The sequence below is a fragment of the Bos taurus genome, chromosome 18, assembly GCF_002263795.3.
Source record: "Bos taurus isolate L1 Dominette 01449 registration number 42190680 breed Hereford chromosome 18, ARS-UCD2.0, whole genome shotgun sequence".
NCBI classification, from domain to species: domain Eukaryota; kingdom Metazoa; phylum Chordata; class Mammalia; order Artiodactyla; family Bovidae; genus Bos; species Bos taurus.
The window spans coordinates 52,148,309-52,168,168 of record NC_037345.1 but is presented as its reverse complement, the minus strand read 5'-3'; the positions used below and the strand labels follow the sequence as shown (position 1 = coordinate 52,168,168).

The 19,860-nt window shown below is 43.3% G+C and overlaps 1 protein-coding gene across 1 annotated transcript; it reads right to left on the bottom strand.

Annotated features, from left to right (window-relative positions):
- Positions 1–524: 524 nt before the first annotated feature.
- On the bottom strand, positions 525–13,194 carry ZNF227 (zinc finger protein 227). The gene is given in 6 exon segments (NM_001077960.2): positions 525–3,267; positions 7,273–7,395; positions 8,512–8,638; positions 10,739–10,800; positions 12,485–12,654; positions 13,139–13,194. Coding segments are annotated over 4 exon segments (2,364 nt in total). The 5' UTR covers positions 10,799–10,800; positions 12,485–12,654; positions 13,139–13,194; the 3' UTR covers positions 525–1,213.
- Positions 13,195–19,860: the final 6,666 nt, after the last annotated feature.

The following is a 19,860-nucleotide window of genomic DNA, read 5'->3' as shown; positions in this document are numbered from 1 at the left end:
ATTGTAAAGCAGTTATCCTCCAATTAAAAATAGTTTTTAAAAGTATGTGTCAACACGTGTGCACATACATACACATTCACATACATTAAGAGAATATGTTTCAAATATGTTAACTGGTAAATCTGAGTAAAGGGTGCATGAAAGATTTCAGATAGTTTTTACAATTTCTGGCATGTGTTAAATTATTTCAAAACGAGTTTAAAGAAACATAAAAAATTTACATGAAGCAAAATTCCATCATTTAGAGATCAGTAAAAATAAATACCTACCTTTTCTTTTTAATGAGATCACACAAAAATCCCATGCTTTGTTTCTCCAGGTGAATGTTTTCTGGATATCCTCCAACATCCATTAACAATTAGCACTAGATAAATAAATCATAAAATACTTGGGCAATCCAACTGATTATTTGTTTGCTATTATAAACAATGATGCAATGAACATTCCTTCATATCCATCTGTGGCAGATATATGTTTTAATTCATATTATCATACAAAATAAAGTCATATTATAAATTCTTGGCTATATGAAACTTTTAGTATTTTATTCATTTTCATAGTTTTACAGTATTAGTAAAAATAATGACCATTATAAATAAGTATAAAATGGAAATTGATGAAAAAATAACCCCAAGTCTTCCTTGACTCCCACCCTCCCACCAAAAAACTAGCTAGTATATGGCAAATATCCTTTTCACATATTATCTTTAGGCATATATTCACTTTGTAGTGGTGGATGGTTTAGTCGCTAAGTCGTGTCTGACTCTTGTGATCCCACGGACTGTAGCCTGCGAGGCTCCTCTGTCCATGGTGTTTTCCAGGCAAGATTACTGGAGTGGGTTGCCATTTCCTTCTCCAATATTCACTCTGAGATCATTTAAATCAAGGGGATCTTACCAAGAGGGTTACAACCTATTTTTTCCCTATTACTATCTATGGTTCTATGTCACCAACCATTTTAAATGGATTTGCTAGAAAGAGCCACCTGAAGGAATCCCTTTCCATCTCAATATTTTATAGCAGCGGACCCAGGACCAGAGGTAGGGGGAATGGTTTTGGGATGATTCAAGCACATCCTTAGCTCCAACTCAGATCATCAAGCATTAGATCTTAGAGGTTGGGGACCCTTGCTTTATAGTTTATCACCAGCATGGACTCTCCAAAACCCTGAATGTGTGTATCCTGACTGAAGCCGTCAACACGTTTCTCATTTTTAAAGATTCTTGCCAGTGTGGACTTTCTGATGGTATGTCAGCCGTGAACGGTGACTGAAGTCCTTACCGCATATGTTGCACTTGTACGGTTTTTCTCCTGTGTGGACCCTCTGGTGGGCTTGAAGCCGAGAACTCTGACTGAAGCCCTTCCCACAATCCTCACATTTAAACAGTTTCTCCCGGGTGTGGACGCTCAGGTGGACTCGAAGATTGGAGGGGAGACTGAAGGCCTTCCCGCACTCCTCACACTTGTGGGGTTTCTCTCCTGTGTGGACCCTCTGGTGGTGGCGAAGGTTCAGGCTCCGCCCAAAGCCTTTCCCGCACTCCTCACACTTGTAAGGCTTTTCGCCAGTGTGGCCCCTCTGGTGGTAAATAAACTGGGAACTGTATCGGAAGCCCTTCCCACACACATCGCATTTGTAGGGCTTCTCCCCGGTGTGGACCCTCTGATGGGACTGAAGACCCGAGGACTGGCTGAAGCCCTTCCCGCAGACACCACACTTGTAGGGTTTCTCGCCTGTGTGGACCCGCTGATGGACCCGGAAGTCTATGGCCTGACTGAAGCTCTTGTCACACGCCTCACATTTGTAGGGCTTCTCTCCCGAGTGGACTCGCTGATGAGCATGAAGGTTGGACCTCCAGCTGAAGCCCTTCCCGCATGCCTCGCAGGTGTATGGTTTCTCTCCGGTGTGAATGACCTGGTGCAGCTTCAGGTTGGAACTGTAACTGAAGTCCTTGCCACACACGTCGCACCTGTAGGGCTTCTCCCCGGTGTGGACTCGCTGGTGGGTCTGGAGCTTGGACGACTGGCTGAAGCCCTTCCCGCATGTCTCGCACTTGAACCGCTTCTCCCCAGTGTGGACGTTCTGGTGGACTTGAAGATTTGAAGCCTGACTGAAGCCCTTCCCACACTCCTTGCAGGTGTAGGGCTTCTCCCCTGTATGGACGCGGAAGTGGATGTGGAGGTCCGTGTTCCGGGTGAAGCCTTTGCCGCAGGCCTCGCACCGGTAGGGCTTCTCACCAGTGTGGACGCGCCGGTGGCAAATCAGAGGCGAGTTGTGACTGAACCCCTTGCCGCAGACGTCGCACTTATAGGGCTTCTCCCCGGTGTGGACCCTCTGGTGTATGTGGTAATGGGCGGCCTGCGTGAAGCCCTTCCCGCACTCCTCACACTTGTAGGGTTTCTCGCCCCTGTGGACCCGCTGGTGAACACGGAGGTTGACGCTCCAGCCGAAGCCCTTGCCACACTCTTCACACTTGTAGGGCTTCTCTTCCGTGTGGACTCTCTGATGGCACTGAAAATTGGAACTCTGGCTGAAGCATTTGCCGCACGCCTCGCACCTGTAAGGTTTCTCCCCTGTGTGCGTCCGGTAATGGATGATGAGGCCTGTGCTGCTACCAAAGGCCTTGCCACAACTGTCACACCTGTAGGACTTTTCTCCTGTGGGGTTGGAGTGATGGGGGTGAAAGGAGTTCTGATGGAAACCATCGCCAGATTTAGGACATTTATTGACAGTCCCTCCTGGGTGAATTCTCTGATGAGTCTGCAGATGGGAGCATTTTTCTCCAGGGTCAACCTGATGAACTGGGAGCACTGCACCATGACTGAAGCCCTCCCCACACACTCTACAGGGATGCGGTCTCTCTCCTTTGCAGGGTGTCTGTTTTGCGTCAGTTTTACCAGGATCGCTCAGCGGTGAATTCTTTGTGAAGCCTTCACATACATGCAGATGATTTTTCACACTCATCTGTTTACCTCTGCTTGGATTCTCTGACTCGCTCAGACACCTACTCCCACAGGAAGCCTGGGCTGTCGGAATCAAAAACTCCTGATTCTCAAGGCAACCGAAGTGATCTCCTTTATGATTCATTATATGGTTCTCATCTTCAGAAACTTGAAGAGAATCACCATGCAGGAACCAGGAACTCTTCCTTTGCAGAGTTAAATCATTTGTGGTGTGTTTCCAGATTTGCCAGCAGGACAGTTCTTCACATGAGAGGTATTTGAACATGACTTTCCCAAGAGTCTCCATCTCATTTGGGATCTTGCTGCCTGAAGAAAATACAACATTCAGGGGTGAGGACAAGTAAATGCTTTGTTCAGAAATATCGGGGTTTCACACCTGGGCCATGGGATGAGGCCTTGATAATCCAGTGCAAGGGTCATGTCTGTACCACACCATTTATCCTTTTGTTATTCTTTCCAAAGCAAAGAAAGGGGTCAGCAGACTCTTACGGAAATGTGACCCATTTAGAACCACAGGTCCAACAGTTTAATAGGAGGGTGGTAGGTTTGAAACCAGATGGCTGCAGGACAACTAAGACAACCCACACTCCAGACAAAAGAAACATCAATTAAAAGCCCCCTTGTCTTTTCCTTAGCAGCCTTACAATAAGTGGGCTTCTACCCAGTTAAGTTATAAAAGCTCAGAGTGCAGGCACAGAACAGTATTTTAGGTCCTGGTAGAAATGATCTTCCAAGAGCAAATCTGGGAAGCGGTTGGGATAATAGCATCCATTGTTCTAAACCTGGGAGTGATTCAGGTCTCTGTGAAAAGAAGCAGGAAAGGGGAAAACTAACTTTGAACAGCTGGGAAAGAACTTGGGTGGAGGAAAGAAAGAGAGCAGAGTGCACACTCTCAAAGGAAACCTCAAATGGGAGGAGAGGGGGTGTTCTATTCAACTTAGAAAGTTTTTGTCCAGGAAGCTGTGAAGCTTGCCTTTTCTCTTATTCCCTTTGGGTTCTCTGCTTGAATGTCACTCTGTTGGGTGAGGCCTTCCTATCACCCAATGTAAAAATAATTCCTCCCCACTCCCCACACTTTCCATTCTTCCCATCTGTCTTATTCTGCTTTATGTTCCCCCACAGCACTTACTGATTTACTAATACTCCCTAGTTTTTTCTTCCCTCTTAGACCCACTAGAATAACAGTCATAAGGAAGACATGCACTTTACTTTCTTCACTGCTTTATCCCCACTGTAGCAGAATCCTTCGAATTGCTGACATGTTTTAGAGAACTGTGAAACCAATCCCATACCTTGCGACGTTGGGGAAAAAGAAAAGATTAAAGACATGAAAAGTTTATCAAAAGCAGTAAGGGTACGACTACATGAAATGCCTGTTTCAGCTGTAGACATACACATAAATATGCACATGCATTATATTCATGCTGGGTTGGGATATAAAATACTTCTTATTGAGGATCACAGTTAAAAATGTATGGAAGGGGCTGCCCTGGTGGTCCAGTGATTAGGAATCCACTTGCCAATGCAGCAGACAAGGGTTCGATCCCTGGTCTGGGAAGATTCCACGGGGCAACTAAACTCATGCACCACAGCTACTGAGCTTGTACTCCAGAGGCTGCGAGTGGCAGTTACTGAAGCCTGCAGACCTAGAGCCTGTGCACCATGAGAAGCCACCACAATGAAAAGTCCACACACAACTAGAGAGCAGTCCCCGCCTGCCACAAGTAGAGAACGCCAACGCAACAACGAAGACCCAGCACAGTAAATAAATAATTTTTTAAAATGTATGGAAGCCGCTGGCTTAAAATGTTTAAGGGGGTGTCAAGTCCTGAATGTTCCTTAAATGGAAAGTTACAGTCAAATATAAACTGAACAAGTCCCAGCAGTTATGTGCACGCTTCTGGGTATGACAGACTTGTTAACTGAACGTCCTTAAGATGCCCATGCCCTAATCCCTGGAGCCTGAAGATATGTGAATGGACACAGCAACAAGGATTTTGGGTTTGATTGAATGAAGGATCCTGAGATGGGGAGGTTATCCTGGATTCTCCAGATGAGCCCAGAGTAAAGACAAGGGTCCTTGTAAGAGGGAGACAGGAAAGAACTCTCCCAGAGTTCCCTACACATCTCCCTCCAGTACCAATCTGCATCCTTTTTGCTATAATAAAATCGTAATTGTACGTAGAGAGCTTTCCTGAGCTTGTCCTGAGTTGTCCTAGCAAATTATTGTAGAAACGCCTGAATTTGTAGCCAGTTGGTCAGAAGTGAGGCCCTGGAAACCCCAGGCTGGTGTCTGAAGTCCTGGTGGGCAGTGCCCTTAGCCTGTGAACTTTGCGTGTTTGGTATCAGAACTCATTGCAACATGTAGAAGGCTTCTCATGTTGCCTATGACATCAGCCTAGTATGACACCAGGATGCAAAGTACACTGAAAAATCTATTTAGATTTTCTGTAAAAATTCTGTAATTTTCTTTCCTAGGATGTGAATTACACTGGAAAATCTATTTAGGAATTCTGTCATTTTCTTTCCTAATCAGAACTCCTTCATATCCATGGGTTATGTCAATGCCCTTAGACTTCTGGAAATATACAGCTTGAAACAATTACCATATATGTCATAAGACTGCTTGGGTAGTGGCTATATAGAAGTTCAGTGGGAAGTTGGCTGGAGGGATGAGGCAGTTCCTGTTCATAAGCAGCCAAGTTGAAATTGTTACATGAGAAGTGATGAACTATAATGCCTGGCATCTTGGTGTGGCTAGTTTTTGATAATTTAGTGATACATTCTGATAACTGTGAACAGCTTTTATCTTATAAGGTTACTGAGTATGTACTGTTACATATTGAAAGATGTTAAGAAATTAGAATTATATTAGAGGTTCATGGGGAGACAATGTTCCAAAATGATCCATTAAATCCTGAAATGTGGATGATGAAGAGGTCCAAAAAAAAAAAAAAAAATACAAAAAAACATTTGAGAAAGGGTGGCAGAAAATGCTACCAGATTTCTTAAGAGAAAGACTTGGTCTATGGCACAAAGCTGAAGTGTGACAATATGGAGGCTCATGATTCCTGAGGTCCAGTGTACAATGTAAAACACTGTAAATTAACTATACTTCAATTTAAAAAAAAACAAAAAGAAAAGAGAGACCCTTTCCAGTGAAGCAAGTATGTAATATTCCTGAAGGCATCAAATTGTGAAGCAACATGTAGACCTGAGAAGGGAGATGGACAAACGAAGGCAGATCGGCGATTCTCAGAATTCAGGGCCTGGTCCATCATGTTTACAGATAAACTTCTCTGCTTCGTTCTTCAGGCAGAGGGAGAGTATATAGTATATTAGTATAGAGTATATAGTATATTAGACATTCCCATGAATGTCTAATATGTTTAAATGGGTAGAAGTGAGGAATGTGCAAATTAAAAGAGAAAGGAAAGAAGTGGAGGGAAAGGAAAAGGAGGTCAGAAAGTGAAGTGAACAAAGATCTGAGCAAGGGCAGGAGAACCGAGGGCCACGGAGGGGCTGGGGATCTGGAGGATGAAGCGCACTTCACGGATGAGGAAGGCTGGGGTCACAGGTCAGAAGGAACTGTGAGGAGAGCTTCCTCACCCCTGCTCCAAACAATAGTAATTTTTAGAGTAATTTCTTCACCCAAGAATTATGTGCTAGGCACCTACTACGCAGAAGGGCCACTGGAGGCTTTGAACAGAGACAGCAAATACAACTGTCCAAATTCTTACTTTCACAGGGAGACAGATGATGAACAAGGAAATAAAGACAGGTTACTGGGTCAGGAGGTGATCAGTGCTTAGACACAAATTAAGACAGGGTGAAGGCATGGAGAATGGGGAGAGGATGGGACAGTAAATGGGGCAGACACAGAAGGGCTATCTGATGAGATGAGATTTGAGCAAAGACCTGAGTAAGTAAGGGAGTGGCTGGGGGCCTGGACACCGAGGCAGAGAGCAAGTCAAAGGCCAGGAAACAGAGGAGAATACTCCAAAAAGGGCCAGGATGGCAGGGATGATGTAAGCAAGGGTCAACGGCCAGGTGATCAAAGAGGAACTTGGTGAGAAAGCCAGGTCAGGTAGGGTCCTGCAGTCCACTGGAAGGTCTCGGAGTGAGACGGGAGGCCTTAGGAGAGTTTCGAGCAGAGGAATGGCGTAGTCTTACCTGCTTTCTAAAGAACCAGTCTGGCTACTATGTGAGCTTACAGGAGTGCAAGGGTGGAAGCATGGAGACCAGTCTGGAGGCTGCTGTCACAGGCAAGAGACGATGGCATGATGTGGAGAGAAGCAGATTAACTAATACCTGAAGTAACAGCTGAGTGGATCTCACTGGAATGCCCATTTCTTTGGGTTTCCCTCTCCATTGTCCACAGTTTTTCTTCTGTCTCCAACTGGGATACCATATCTGCTTTGAATGGAACATGTCCTAGGAAAAGCCAGATTTATATATTTAAGGTGAACACACTGCTAAAAGAGATCTTTGTCCAAATTCTATAACCCTTGAGTGATATTTCAAAACCTTCTGATCATGAACTGTAATAAGAAATAAATTTTGGGAACTACACTCAATGTTTTGTAATAACCTACAAGGGAAAAGAAACTGAAAAAGAATACGTATATACAACTGCATCACTCTGCTATACACCTGAAAATAACACAACATTGAATTAATTTATCAACTATACTTCAATTAAAAAAAAAAGAAAGAAATGTCATAACCTAGTTCATGACTATAAATAGATAAAATCAGATTTAGCCAATGTCTGTTTTTATCATATTTCCCACATTCCCACACTACTTAATGCAAACGGTCATGCGTTTTGCTGCAATGTGAGAGGGTCTTGATAAGGAACTCTGACAGTTTCTATTCTTATTCTATTTTATTGAAAAAAAATAATCCCAGTACAATGAACTAAGGTGACTCCATGATCCACCAAAATATTTGACAATGTATAGAAGCTAAGCTGCGCATTTCTAGTTCCTCTAAAACAGGGTTTTTCAGTCAGGCACTACTGATATTCTGGACTGGCTATTCTGTGTGGTGGGGGTTGTGCTGTGCATTGGAGGAGGTTTAACCGCATCGCCAGCCACTAGATGCCAGTAGCACCCCTCCCTCAGCTGTGACAATCAAAACCATCTCCAGACATCACTAAATATCCCCAGGGAGGCCAAATTACCCCTGGACAGAATTTTGCCCAAGTAGACAGGGACCAGAGAAACCTGTGAATTAGAAACACCTCTGTCTTCCAGGGCAGGAACCATTTCAGAAGGGCCAAGGTGGACAAGGAAATGGCAATCCACTCTGGTATTCTTGCCTGGGAAATCCTGTGGACAGAGGAGCCTGGTGGGCTATAGTTTATGGGGGTCACAAAAGAGTTGGACACGACTTAGCAACTAAACCACAACAACAACAAAATAGTAACTACAAAACTAACCTTCAGTTAAAAAAAAAATTGGCTAAAAGGTCCAACCCTTCAAACAAAGAAGGATCAGAGACTCTCAAGGGGGATGAGGTTCAGGGTCAGAGGGCGCCCGTCCTCACCCACTGAGACCAGGTTCCGGAAGTTCTCCACCATCACATCCTGGTACAGCTTCCTCTGGGCCGAGTCCAGTAACCCCAGCTCCTCCTCAGTGAAGACCACAGCCACATCCTTGAAGGTCACGGCCTCCTACAACATCAAACACGTGTCAACTCAATCTTACAACCTCCACTGGAAGGACAGCATCAAGCAGGATAAAGAAGATGAACCCCAAAACGGTTACTGATTTGGAGGGACTCCAGGCAGTTTTCAGTCCCAACACTTGTCTCTTTCTCTCAGTGACAGCGTTGTCACCTCCCTACCACCCCACTCCGTCACTGTTTCTAACGTCTGCAAAGGTCATGGGCCATCAGTAACCCTCTAGGACAGGTGCACAGCTTCTGGTCTGTGCTTTAAAAGCACAAGCCACTTCCAGAAACTGCTGCACGCACAGCTGGTGAAAGCATAGGCTAAGTTCACACTTTAAGGCTTTAATTACAGGATACTGGGCAAATTCCCTCGCCTCTCACTATCTTAATTTCCTCTCTATAATGGTATCTAAATCACAAGGTGTTTGAAAGGATCACATTAATGAATATATATAAATCACTTACACTGGTGCCTGGAACATAATAAGTGCTCAATAAATTTGAACAAGCAGTTTTATCATAATCTCTTTCATTTTGTGACCGTACAGTATAGTATTCCTTAGAACTGGTGACTTAGCTTTACTCAATTCAAATAAAGTACATTTAGTTACAGATATTTACTTATCATCAATGCTGTAAAGATCCTTTTTCAGAGACCTTAGCCAAGAAGTAGCAATTGCAAAGTCAAAAAATATGCACTTTAAAATATTTGAAAGTGTAATGGTAGGTTTCCCTCTCAAAAGGTTTTCCCAATTCACCTTTCACATGCTGCTAAGCTGCTAAGTCACTTCAGTCGTGTCCAACTCTGTGCGACCCCATAGATGGCAGTCCACCAGGCTCCCCCGTCCCTGGGATTCTCCAGGTAAGAACACTGGAGTGGGTTGCCACTTCCTTCTCCAATGCATGAAAGTGAAAAGTGAAAGTGAAGTCGCTCAGTCGAGTTCGACTCTTCGCGACCTCATGGACTGCAGCCTACCAGGCTCCTCCGCCCATGGGATTTTCCAGGCAAGAGTACTGGAATGGGGTGCCATTGCCTTTCACGTGAAGGAGTACAAATGCGCCTGAATCTCTAGACAGGTTAATAAGGACCTAAAGCCTTGTTGAGAAAGATTGAAGGCAGGAGGAGAAGGGGATGACAGAGGATGAGATGGTTAGATGGCATCACTGACTCAATGCACATGAGTTTGGATAAACTCTGGGAGTTGGTGACGGACAGGGTAGCCTGGCGTGCTGTGGTTCACGGGGTCACAAAGAGTCGGACACGATTGAGCGATTGAACTGAACTGAAAGCCTTAAAAAATGAAACAAAAAAAATTCAAGAATCCAAGTGAAATACATAAATAGGAAGATTTATTAACATTTTCACACATTTAGTTATTAATGATCATTATTTTCTTCATAGATCTACTTTCCTTTTTTTTTGACACGTCTAATAATTTCTTTTATTCATATTCCAGTTGGGTCTTAGTTTGTATTGCTAATTTTGATAAGAATTAGAGATATTAAACCTTTATCTAACGTTTACACGTACACCTCATTGGACTTCCCTGGTGGTCCAGTGGTTGAGAATTTGCCTCCCAATGCAGGGCACATGGGTTCAATCCCTGGTCTGGGAAGATTCCACATACCGTGGGGCAACTAAACCCACACACCACAAGCAGAGAGTAGCCCCCTCTTGCCACAACCAGAGAAAGCCAGTGTGTAGCAACAAAGACCTAGCACAGCCAATCAATCGGTTACACAATAAAACTCTAAATAAATAAATAAGTACATCCCATCAGTTCTAATATTGCAAATATATAGTCGTGAATGCCTATAAAAAAGGAAAATAAGAAAGTGAAAACAGCTAGTCTGTAAGGAGGGTAGCACTGTAAATTATGTTTGTCTATTTTAATTTTCCCTTATTTTTTCAAAGATTGCTTTGTGAAGCAAAGAAGATGATAAAACAAACAAAACACACAGCCAGCAGCAGCAGCAGCACACAATGTGCACTCAAGACGTGTTGTGTTCATTAAGCTTTCCAAGGAAGATTAGGGACAAAGATGTCCCTAATCTCTGAGAAATAGAATCCTCAGAAGACAGAAAGCAATGCCTTACTTACCTGAAACTCGGTCATTTTCTCATGTTCCTTCTGGGGAAAGTCAGAGTCCTGAGAAGGCATAACTGGGGAAGGACAAAGAAGCCATGAGATGCAGGCCACGGCTTTCATGACCCCATGTGGATCTTTGCAGAAATTATGCACAAACACGCAGGCTCCAAGGTAGATACGCCCACATAGCTTGGTAAGCAGAGCTTGGAGTAGACTGCAGCTACTAACAAGACTGTCAGCCAGCAGCCAATGGACAAAGAACAACCTGCACGACCACACACAGCATCCCTATTGTGAATATTTCTGCTCCTACTATACACAAAACAAAAAGACAACCTATGGAATGGGAGGAAATGTCTGCAAATGATGCGACCGATGAGGAATTAATCTCCAAAATATACAAACAGCTCATACAGCTTAATATCAAAAATGTAAACAACAGGGGGACTTCCCTGGAGGTCCAGTGGTTAGGATTCCAGGCTCTCACTGCTGTGACCCAGGTTCAATCCCTGGTTGGGAAACCAAGATCCCTGCAAGCTGTGAGGTACAGCCCAAAATACAAAATAAAATAAAAATAAATTTCAAAAAAAGCAAACAACCCAATCAAAAAACGGACAGAAGACCTAAGTAGACATCTCCAAAGAAGACATACAGATGGTTAAAGGGCACATGATAAGATGCTCATCATCATTAATTATTAGAGAAATGCAAATCAAAACCACAATGAGGTACCACCTCACACTGGTCAGAATGTCCATTATTAAAAAGTCTACAAATAATAAATGCTGGAGAGGGTGTAGAGAAAAGGAAACCCACTTACACTACTGGTGGCAATGTAACCTAGTGAAGCCACCTGGAAAACAATATGCAGATTCCTCAAAAAAACTAAAAGCAGAGTTGCCATATAATCCAGCAATTCCACTCCTGGACATACACTCAGATAAAACTATAACTCGAAAAGATACATGCATCCCAATGTTCACAGCAGCACTATCCACAACAGCCAAGACATGGAAACCACCTAAATATCCACTGCCAGATGAATGGATACAGTACATGTTGTGTATACATATGCAAAGCAACTTTACTCAGACATTAAAAAGAACAGAACAGTGCCATCTGCAGCAACATGGATGGGCCTAGAGATTATTATACTAACCGAAGCCAAAAAGAAAAAGGCAAAGACTATATGACATTACTTATATCTGGAATCTAAAGTATGACACACATCCATGAACAGAAACAGACTCATAGATATAAAGAACAAACTGTTGTTGCGGGAGGGGGCGGGGGGGGGGGGGCGGTGTGCCGTGGCGGACGACACATTAGGGGAGGGTAGGATTGGGAGCTTGGGATTAGTAGATGCAAACTATTATGTACAGAATGGGTAAACAAGGTCCTACTGTGTAGCATGGGGAACTATATTCAATATTCGGCGATAATCATAGTAAAAAGAATATAACTGAATCATTTTGCTATACAGCAGAAATTAACACAACCTTGTAAATCAACTATACTTCAAAAAAATTTTTTTAATATTTAAAACCTAAAGTAAATAAAATGTTTTATATTTTTAAAATATTTATTTATTTCAAAAACATATTTATGGTAGAAACACACACGCACATATTAACAAGCATATTAAACATTCTCAGATGTATTCAATAGATAACTGAACGTTTTCCTAGTGTAATTTATTGAGTCAAGGAAATCTAATTAACTGAAAACAGATGACCAACCAAGAAAGACCGTATGTACCTGCGGCTATGCTCTGAGGAGGCAGGAAGTCCTTCCTTTCCCTCCCTTCCGGATTCAAGACGGGCGATGAAAACGATGCGGTGGGACAGAATGACTGTGTTCGTCTCACGTTTCCTGTATAAACTGCAGCGGACATTCCGAGGCACTAGCGCGGGGTGACTCAGTGCTTCCTAAAGAAAGAGATCAGTCAAAGCTCGGAAGGAGCTGTCTCCGGACAGAAAGGCCACGCCATCGCTCCTGGGTGTCTTCCCTGGGGCATCCAGTCAAAACGATGCTCCTGGGAAAAGAACTGCATCAATAGCAAAAGCCAACCCGTGGTGCCGCCAGTATTCGAAGCTGCTGACACGTGTGATCTCACTTGAATCTAATCACAACCCTAATCAGTAGTGACCATATCTCTCGCAATCTTACAGAAGATGCAAGTAGGGGCACGGATAATCAACAGCTTGCCATATATCGTACGGACAGAAGTAGCAGCGCTGCTTGGCAAGCCAGGGAGGAGAGCAGAGGGATTCCGCACTTCTGCTCTCCGATTCTTGGCTTCCGCCGGCGGCCACGACCTCTCCGTACTAAGACAGCCGGCCAGGTAGTGACTAGTACCACGCTCAAGCCAGAAAACCTCGGAGGGGTCGCGGGGGCGCAGGAATAACTCACCTCCCAGACCGAAAGAAATGGTGGCGGCTGCGCTTTCCCGGAGCGGAAGAGCCTCTGACTACACAGAGCTCAAGAACTACACTTCCCAAAAGCCCTAGAGAACAGGAGCAGCAGCCCCTCATTTCCGGAGAGAGTTGCGCCGGGGGGTGGGGGTGGGGCGGTGATAGGGCGGCGAAATACATTTCCCAGGACCCCAAGTGGAGGAAGGGCCATGCCCGCCCCTTGGGAGCTTCAACCCCAGACTCTCAGGACCTCTCGGCCAAAGATTTCCAGAAACTCCTTCATGCCATCCATCCTATTACTGCCAACCTAAAGCAGTTCTCTGACGGCAGTAGAGCTTTATCTCATTGATAAAACATAACAAATATGTAAAGAGTCAGAATCTTAATAAAAAGAACTATAAGAAACATATCATTGCAGTAGGATTGTAACCACTCTACCAGAAAAAACAAATGGGCCGGGGGTAGGGCGTGGGGAGGATGATAGCTTTAAAATGTAGTTTTAACGTTTTTAGATAATGAGTGAAATACCCCAAAATGCAATGGGGGAAGATCACAGATTTCTACTATTGTTAACAGAAAAGTCATATAATTCAGAACTTGGCTGCTGAGGACAACTAGACATGAAGTGGAAAGACAAGTTTCGTAGCCTGTGGGATCAATTTCTCAATGCAATCAGGGCCTTTGTACTCAATCCTCAGAGTTACTGAATTTGAAAGATGAAAACATTATTGTTAATTAGCTGTTTAGTGCTGGAGAAGGCAATGGCACCCCACTCCAGTACTCTTGCCTGAAAAATCCCATGGACAGAGGAACCTGGTAGGCTGCAGACCATGGGGTCGCGAAGAGTCGGACACGACTGAGCGACTTCACTTTCACTTTTCCCTTCATGCATTGGAGAAGGAAATGGCAACCCACTCCAGTGTTCTTGCCTGGAGAATCCCAGGGACGGGGGAGCCTGGTGGGCCGCCGTCTATGGAGTCGCACAGAGTCGGACACGACTGAAGCGACTTAGCAGCAGCAGCTGTTTAGTGGATGGACTGCAGCCCACCAGGGTCCCCTGTTAAGGGGATCTCACAGGCAAGAATATTGGAGTGAGTTGCCATTCCCTTCTCCAGGGGCTTTTCCACCACCCAGGAATCAAACCCAGGTTTCCTGCATTGAAGGAAGATTCTTTACCATCTGAGCCACCAGGGAAGCTCCTAGCTGTTAAGTTTGGGCAGATACGATAAACTCACTAAAAGTAAAATTTTAAAAACCTGAAAGAAGACTTTTCCTTGTCCAAAGGACAACTAGACATGGAGTGGAAGGACAAATTTCGTAGACTGTGTGATCAATTTTTCGATGCAATAAGGGCCATTGTAATCATAAAGTTACTGAATTTGAACTTTTCCTGTCCTTTTTCTTATAGCAATTTCATAAAAAAACCCAGTGCTTTTGGATCCTTTCACTAACCTTCTGATATGCATGAAAATTTTCTAAGACACTAAGCTCTGTAGATCACAATAAACTGTAAATTTCTTAGAGATGGAATACCAGACCACTTTACCTGACTCCTGAGAAACCTGTATGCAGGTTAAGAAGCAACAGTTAGAACTGGACATGGAACAACGGACTGGCTCAAAATTGGGAAAGCAGTAGTCAAGGCTGTATATACTGTCACCCCGATTATTTAACTTATATGCAGAGCACATCATACAAACTGCCAGGCTGGATAAAGCACATGAGTTTGAGCAGGCTCTGGGAGTTGGTGATGGACAGGGAAGCCTGGCATGCTGCGGTCCACGGGGTCGCAAAGAGCTGGACAACGACTGAGCGACTGAACTGAATTACACTACTTTAATAATGCGGATAATGAGGCCAGGACAGAGTAAGCAACTACCACAAAATTATACCCTAGGAAGTGGTAGAACTGACTGTAGTTGAGGGAGGCCAGTTGAAGTGCCGGGAGACCTTCAAACCTGACGACCAGCGACTGGGCAGTCCCCAAGTTGGGGCTACAGGAACTTCTCTGAACTGGAGGCTCAGCGGAGGGGAAGACAAACTGCAGCCGGCCGCGGTTTCTCTTACTTTCTCTGAGGACGAGGGTCAGAGACTCGCTGGCTCCACCACCAAGATTAGCCGGGCCCCGGAAATTGAAGACACTTTTACCCGAAGGGAAAGTGGGAGGTAGCCGGTCCCTCCTACAGCGAAAGCACCACCTATCAGCTAGAGACAACCCGTGGACCACTTCCCAGAATGCTCCAGCCGTCCATAACGGAAGTGCTCTATGCTATACGGACCTCAGACTACACGCCCCAGAATGCCCTAGAGAAAAGACGGCCACGGCCCCGCCCTCTGAAATGGAAGTACTTCCGAATACCCTGAGCCTCTAGGTACTGAATTCTAGAAGGCCAGTGCGGAGTTTGGCGAAGTTGTTCCGTTTGGAGCTGCTACTGTCTTTCTTGAGAATCCCAATCATTCTAGTATTGAAAGCTGAGCATCACTTTAGCCACGTTCAAGGGGCTTGAGAGGAGGTCGGGGTAGGCAAGAGAAGTCGGTAGTAAAATCTCAAAGAACTGTCCTATAGGAGTAAGTACATAGGGTGATGTACTTCTGAAGATCAGCCCTGGGATTTCTTTGGAAGGAATGATGCTAAAGCTGAAACTCCAGTACTTTGGCCACCTCATGCGAAGAGTTGACTCACTGGAAAAGAGTCTGATGCTGGGAGGGATTGGGGGCAGGAGGAGAAGGGGAAGACAGAGGATGAGATGGCTGGATGGCATCACTGACTCGATGGACGTGAGTCTGGGTGAACTCCGGGAGTTGGTGATGGACAGGGAGGCCTGGCGTGCTGTGATTCATGGGGTCGCACAGAGTCGGACACGACTGAGCAACTGAACTGAACTGAACTGACATAGGGTAATGGATCACCTTTGCTGCTGCTAAGTCGCTTCAGTCGTGTCCGACTCTGTGCGACCCCACAGACGGCAGCCCACCAGGCTCCCCCGTTCCTGGGATTCTCCAAGCAAGAACACTGGAGTGGGTTGCCATTTCCTTCTCCAATACATGAAAGTGAAAAGTAAAAGTGAAGTCGCTCAGTTGCGTCCGACTCTTAGCGACCCCCATGTACTGCAGCCTACCAGGCTCCTCTGTCCATGGAATTTTCCAGCCAAGAGTACTGGAGTGGGGTGCCATTGCCTTCTCCAGAGATGGATCATCTTTGGTGGAGACTAAAACCAAACTCTAAATCACCTCAATTACTTGAAATAGGATTAGCGTGAATCTTTTCTATTATCTTCAAGCACTTAAGTCCCGGCTTCCCTGGTGGCTTAGATGGTAAAGAATCTGCCCGCAATGCGGGAGACCCAGGTTCGACCCCTGGACTGGGAAGATCCCCTGCAGAAGAAAATGGCAACCGACTCCAGTACTCTTGCCTAGAGAATTCCATAGACAGAGGAGCCTGGCAGGCTACAGTCAGTCCATGGGGTCGCAAAGAGTCGGACACGACTGAGCTACTGACACTCAAGCACTTAAAGGGAACAAATGACAATTCTTTCTAGGGAAGATAGCATTATCCAAGGTTTCAAATTATTCCTATAATTTAAAAATTATTAATATATGGCAAAGAAGTCCTTGAAGAAAAAAGCATTATAAAATATACAAACTTTATAAATTTCAGACTACCAAGAATGGGTTCACATACAATATAAAGCAAACTTGGAAAAGCAAAACTGACAGAACCACAAGGAGGAAAATTCACTATCAGAATGGGAATTTTAAATACATAATTAGGAAGAAATGTGGGATTTTGAAAGTATATACTAATACATAAGTTAATTATTAAAATGAAAAAATCGCCCCTTGGTAATTTAAAAAATAACAAAAAATACAGTAAGTAGATGGATGTGAATGAAGAGATCTATGAAATAGAAAACAAACAAGGACTTCCCTGGATGGGGAACGAAGATCCCATATGCAGAGTTGTGGAAAAAAAAAACAACAACAAACTTAAAAGGCAGTGGTTTTTCAGTCCTTGACTTAACTCACTAAACTATACAAATTACCTTGAGAGTTGGTGGGCTATTTTGATATCTACTCAAAACAAAATATAACATCTAATGCAATTTGAGGTAGCATGGACTTTCATACTCATAGGAAATGAATCTGAAAAACCTGCCTCTCACGTTATTAACATACTCATTTTTGCTGAGTAAAGTTCTTTAACCAAACAAGTGTTAAACATCAGTGAAAAATGAACTAAGAACTAGTATTCAAATCTCAACAGGTTGTTCCCATCATGCTGTGTTCTTTCTCTAAGCACATCTTTTCCATTTTACCTCCAAGACTTACATATATTGACTCTTTTATCTTCAGGTTTGCCCATTGTTACCTTGGTAAACAATTAAAACACTCATTTTCTAAATTCCTTTGCCCCCATAGCTCAAGGTTCTTTGGATTATAGTACCTGGAATGAACCAGTTATTTTCCTAATCAGACCAAGCACTTGAAAGGATAAGCCAGTACTCCGGATTATCCATCCATCAGCCCAGTAAGGAACAGAACTAAGATGTATAAATTTCTACTATTGGAATTAAAATAATCTTCTGAGCTGTATGGATTTATGCCTAAACTTCATTAGTTACAGAAATATGTTATACTAGCTGATATTCTGTATCTTTGAACAACCATATAAATTTCCTTTTATAATTGATTCCGAGACTTCTATTCCTTAACTTGGGCTATATATACATTTTCTTACTGTGAGGGATTAGTTTAGTAATTTTCTGTTTTACATAGTTTTACTACCTACAGTGCTATAAATATCAGTATTTTACTGTAAAATTGATGCTTAATAAAAATTTTAAAATATGGAATCTAAAACATGGAAACTCCCTGAAAATCCTGTCACTGTTTACATGAGGGTGAATATACCAGGCTCTTCCGTCCATGGGATTTTCCAGGCAAGAGTACTGGAGTGGGTTGCCACTGCCTTCTCCATTTACAGATGACAGGATGCATCCTGTTTAGGATGTCCCTAAACTACATCAGCCTGTTACATGCTTTGGTCCTGAGTCTTGGACATCATTTCTCTAGATCTGGTTTCATATACCAAAATATATTTAAATAAACTCCTACTGAATATTTCACTTTTATAAAATTTAGCAGCATCCTTGATGTGCTACTCACCTTTTCTACATGACTCTCTTAATTGTAAGTTCCACTTCTATGATTTCTGTATCATAGTCACATCCTGTATTTTGATATATACTTCCCAACTTCTCTTCAAAAGCAATTTTTCAATCCATCGCTAGGAAAAGTGTGCAAGTCAGTCACTGAATCAATGTATTTGATGAAATGACCAACTTCCAACAAATTTTTTTCCTTTTATTTCAGGCCAGGAAGGAGTAGGAATGGGGTAGAGAACTTGATGAAAGTAATCTACTTTATAAAGTGTTTCTTCTTTACTTCGGAAGTCTTGATGAAAGTTAACACTAAGACCTTTGGAAGACTATCACATCAAAGCCTAGATGGCAATGTGAAGAATAAAAAACCAACAATCGATTCATTTACTAAGAAATGTTTGTCCTTTAGTCACTGTCATTAATAACTCTGATTTGAAAAAAGAATCAATAGTATGTTTTCTGTACTGCAAGATTAACAATCCATTTTTCAGTAAGTCTATACTGTCACAAGGGCTTCCCTTTTGGCTCAGCTGGTACAGAATCCTCCTGCAACGTAGGAGACGTGGATTCAATCCCTGGGTTGGTAAGATCTCCTGGAGAAGGGAAAGGCTACCCACAGTATTCTGGCCTAGAGAATTACAGAGTTGGACATGACTGAGCAACTTTCACTTCACTTTATACTGTCACAAAAAGTAACTTAATTTGCACTGTATAAATCTGACAGAATACTAGACAAACTCCAAGATGGTAAGATCCAACTGGAAGCAAGGCTAGGTGGACAAGAGGAGCTAATCAAAATGGGACAATGTCAAATTAATACTGCAGACTGCAGTACTGAGTGGTTTACTTATACTTTTAACTCTGTTTCTCTGAACTACTTGTAAGGCCACATTTAATTACCTGTTCTGAATAAAACTTTTTATGAAATTTTGAGCATGATTGCAATATAATTTATAAAACATTTTTCATTTACTAATTTAACAAACATTGAGCACCTATGCACCTATAAAGTATTATGGGTTTCCCTTGTGGCTCAGCTGGTAAAGAATCCACCTGCAATGCAGGTGGCCTGGGTTCGATTTCTGGGTTGGGGAAATATCTTGGAGAAGGGAAAGGCTACCCACTCCAGTATTCTGGCCTGGAGAATTCCATGGACTGTATACTCCATGGGGTTGCAGAGAGTCAGACATGACTGAGCAACTTTCACATGAAGTATTACTTGGCCATGGTCAGACTATGCAAATTCAGAACAAAGTCTCTGCATTCTGGAGAGACTATTGGGCATCAAGAGTTCTAATGGGCATTAGTTTTGACCCATCCATCATACTTTTGTACAAGGCCTGATAAAATCATACTAAGTCTTCTCATCTGAGTAGTATTTAATAATAAGGTCAAAGTTGAACTGAAACCCTTACTATACCCTTTATAAGGGATCTCTGTTACGTGGCCTTCTGACTACTGGGACATGGTGAGCTATGGTTAAAATGCTGACTTTTTAATGAAACAAATGATTTTTTTTTTCTTTTGAACTTGACAACTGGAAGCATTCACATGACAC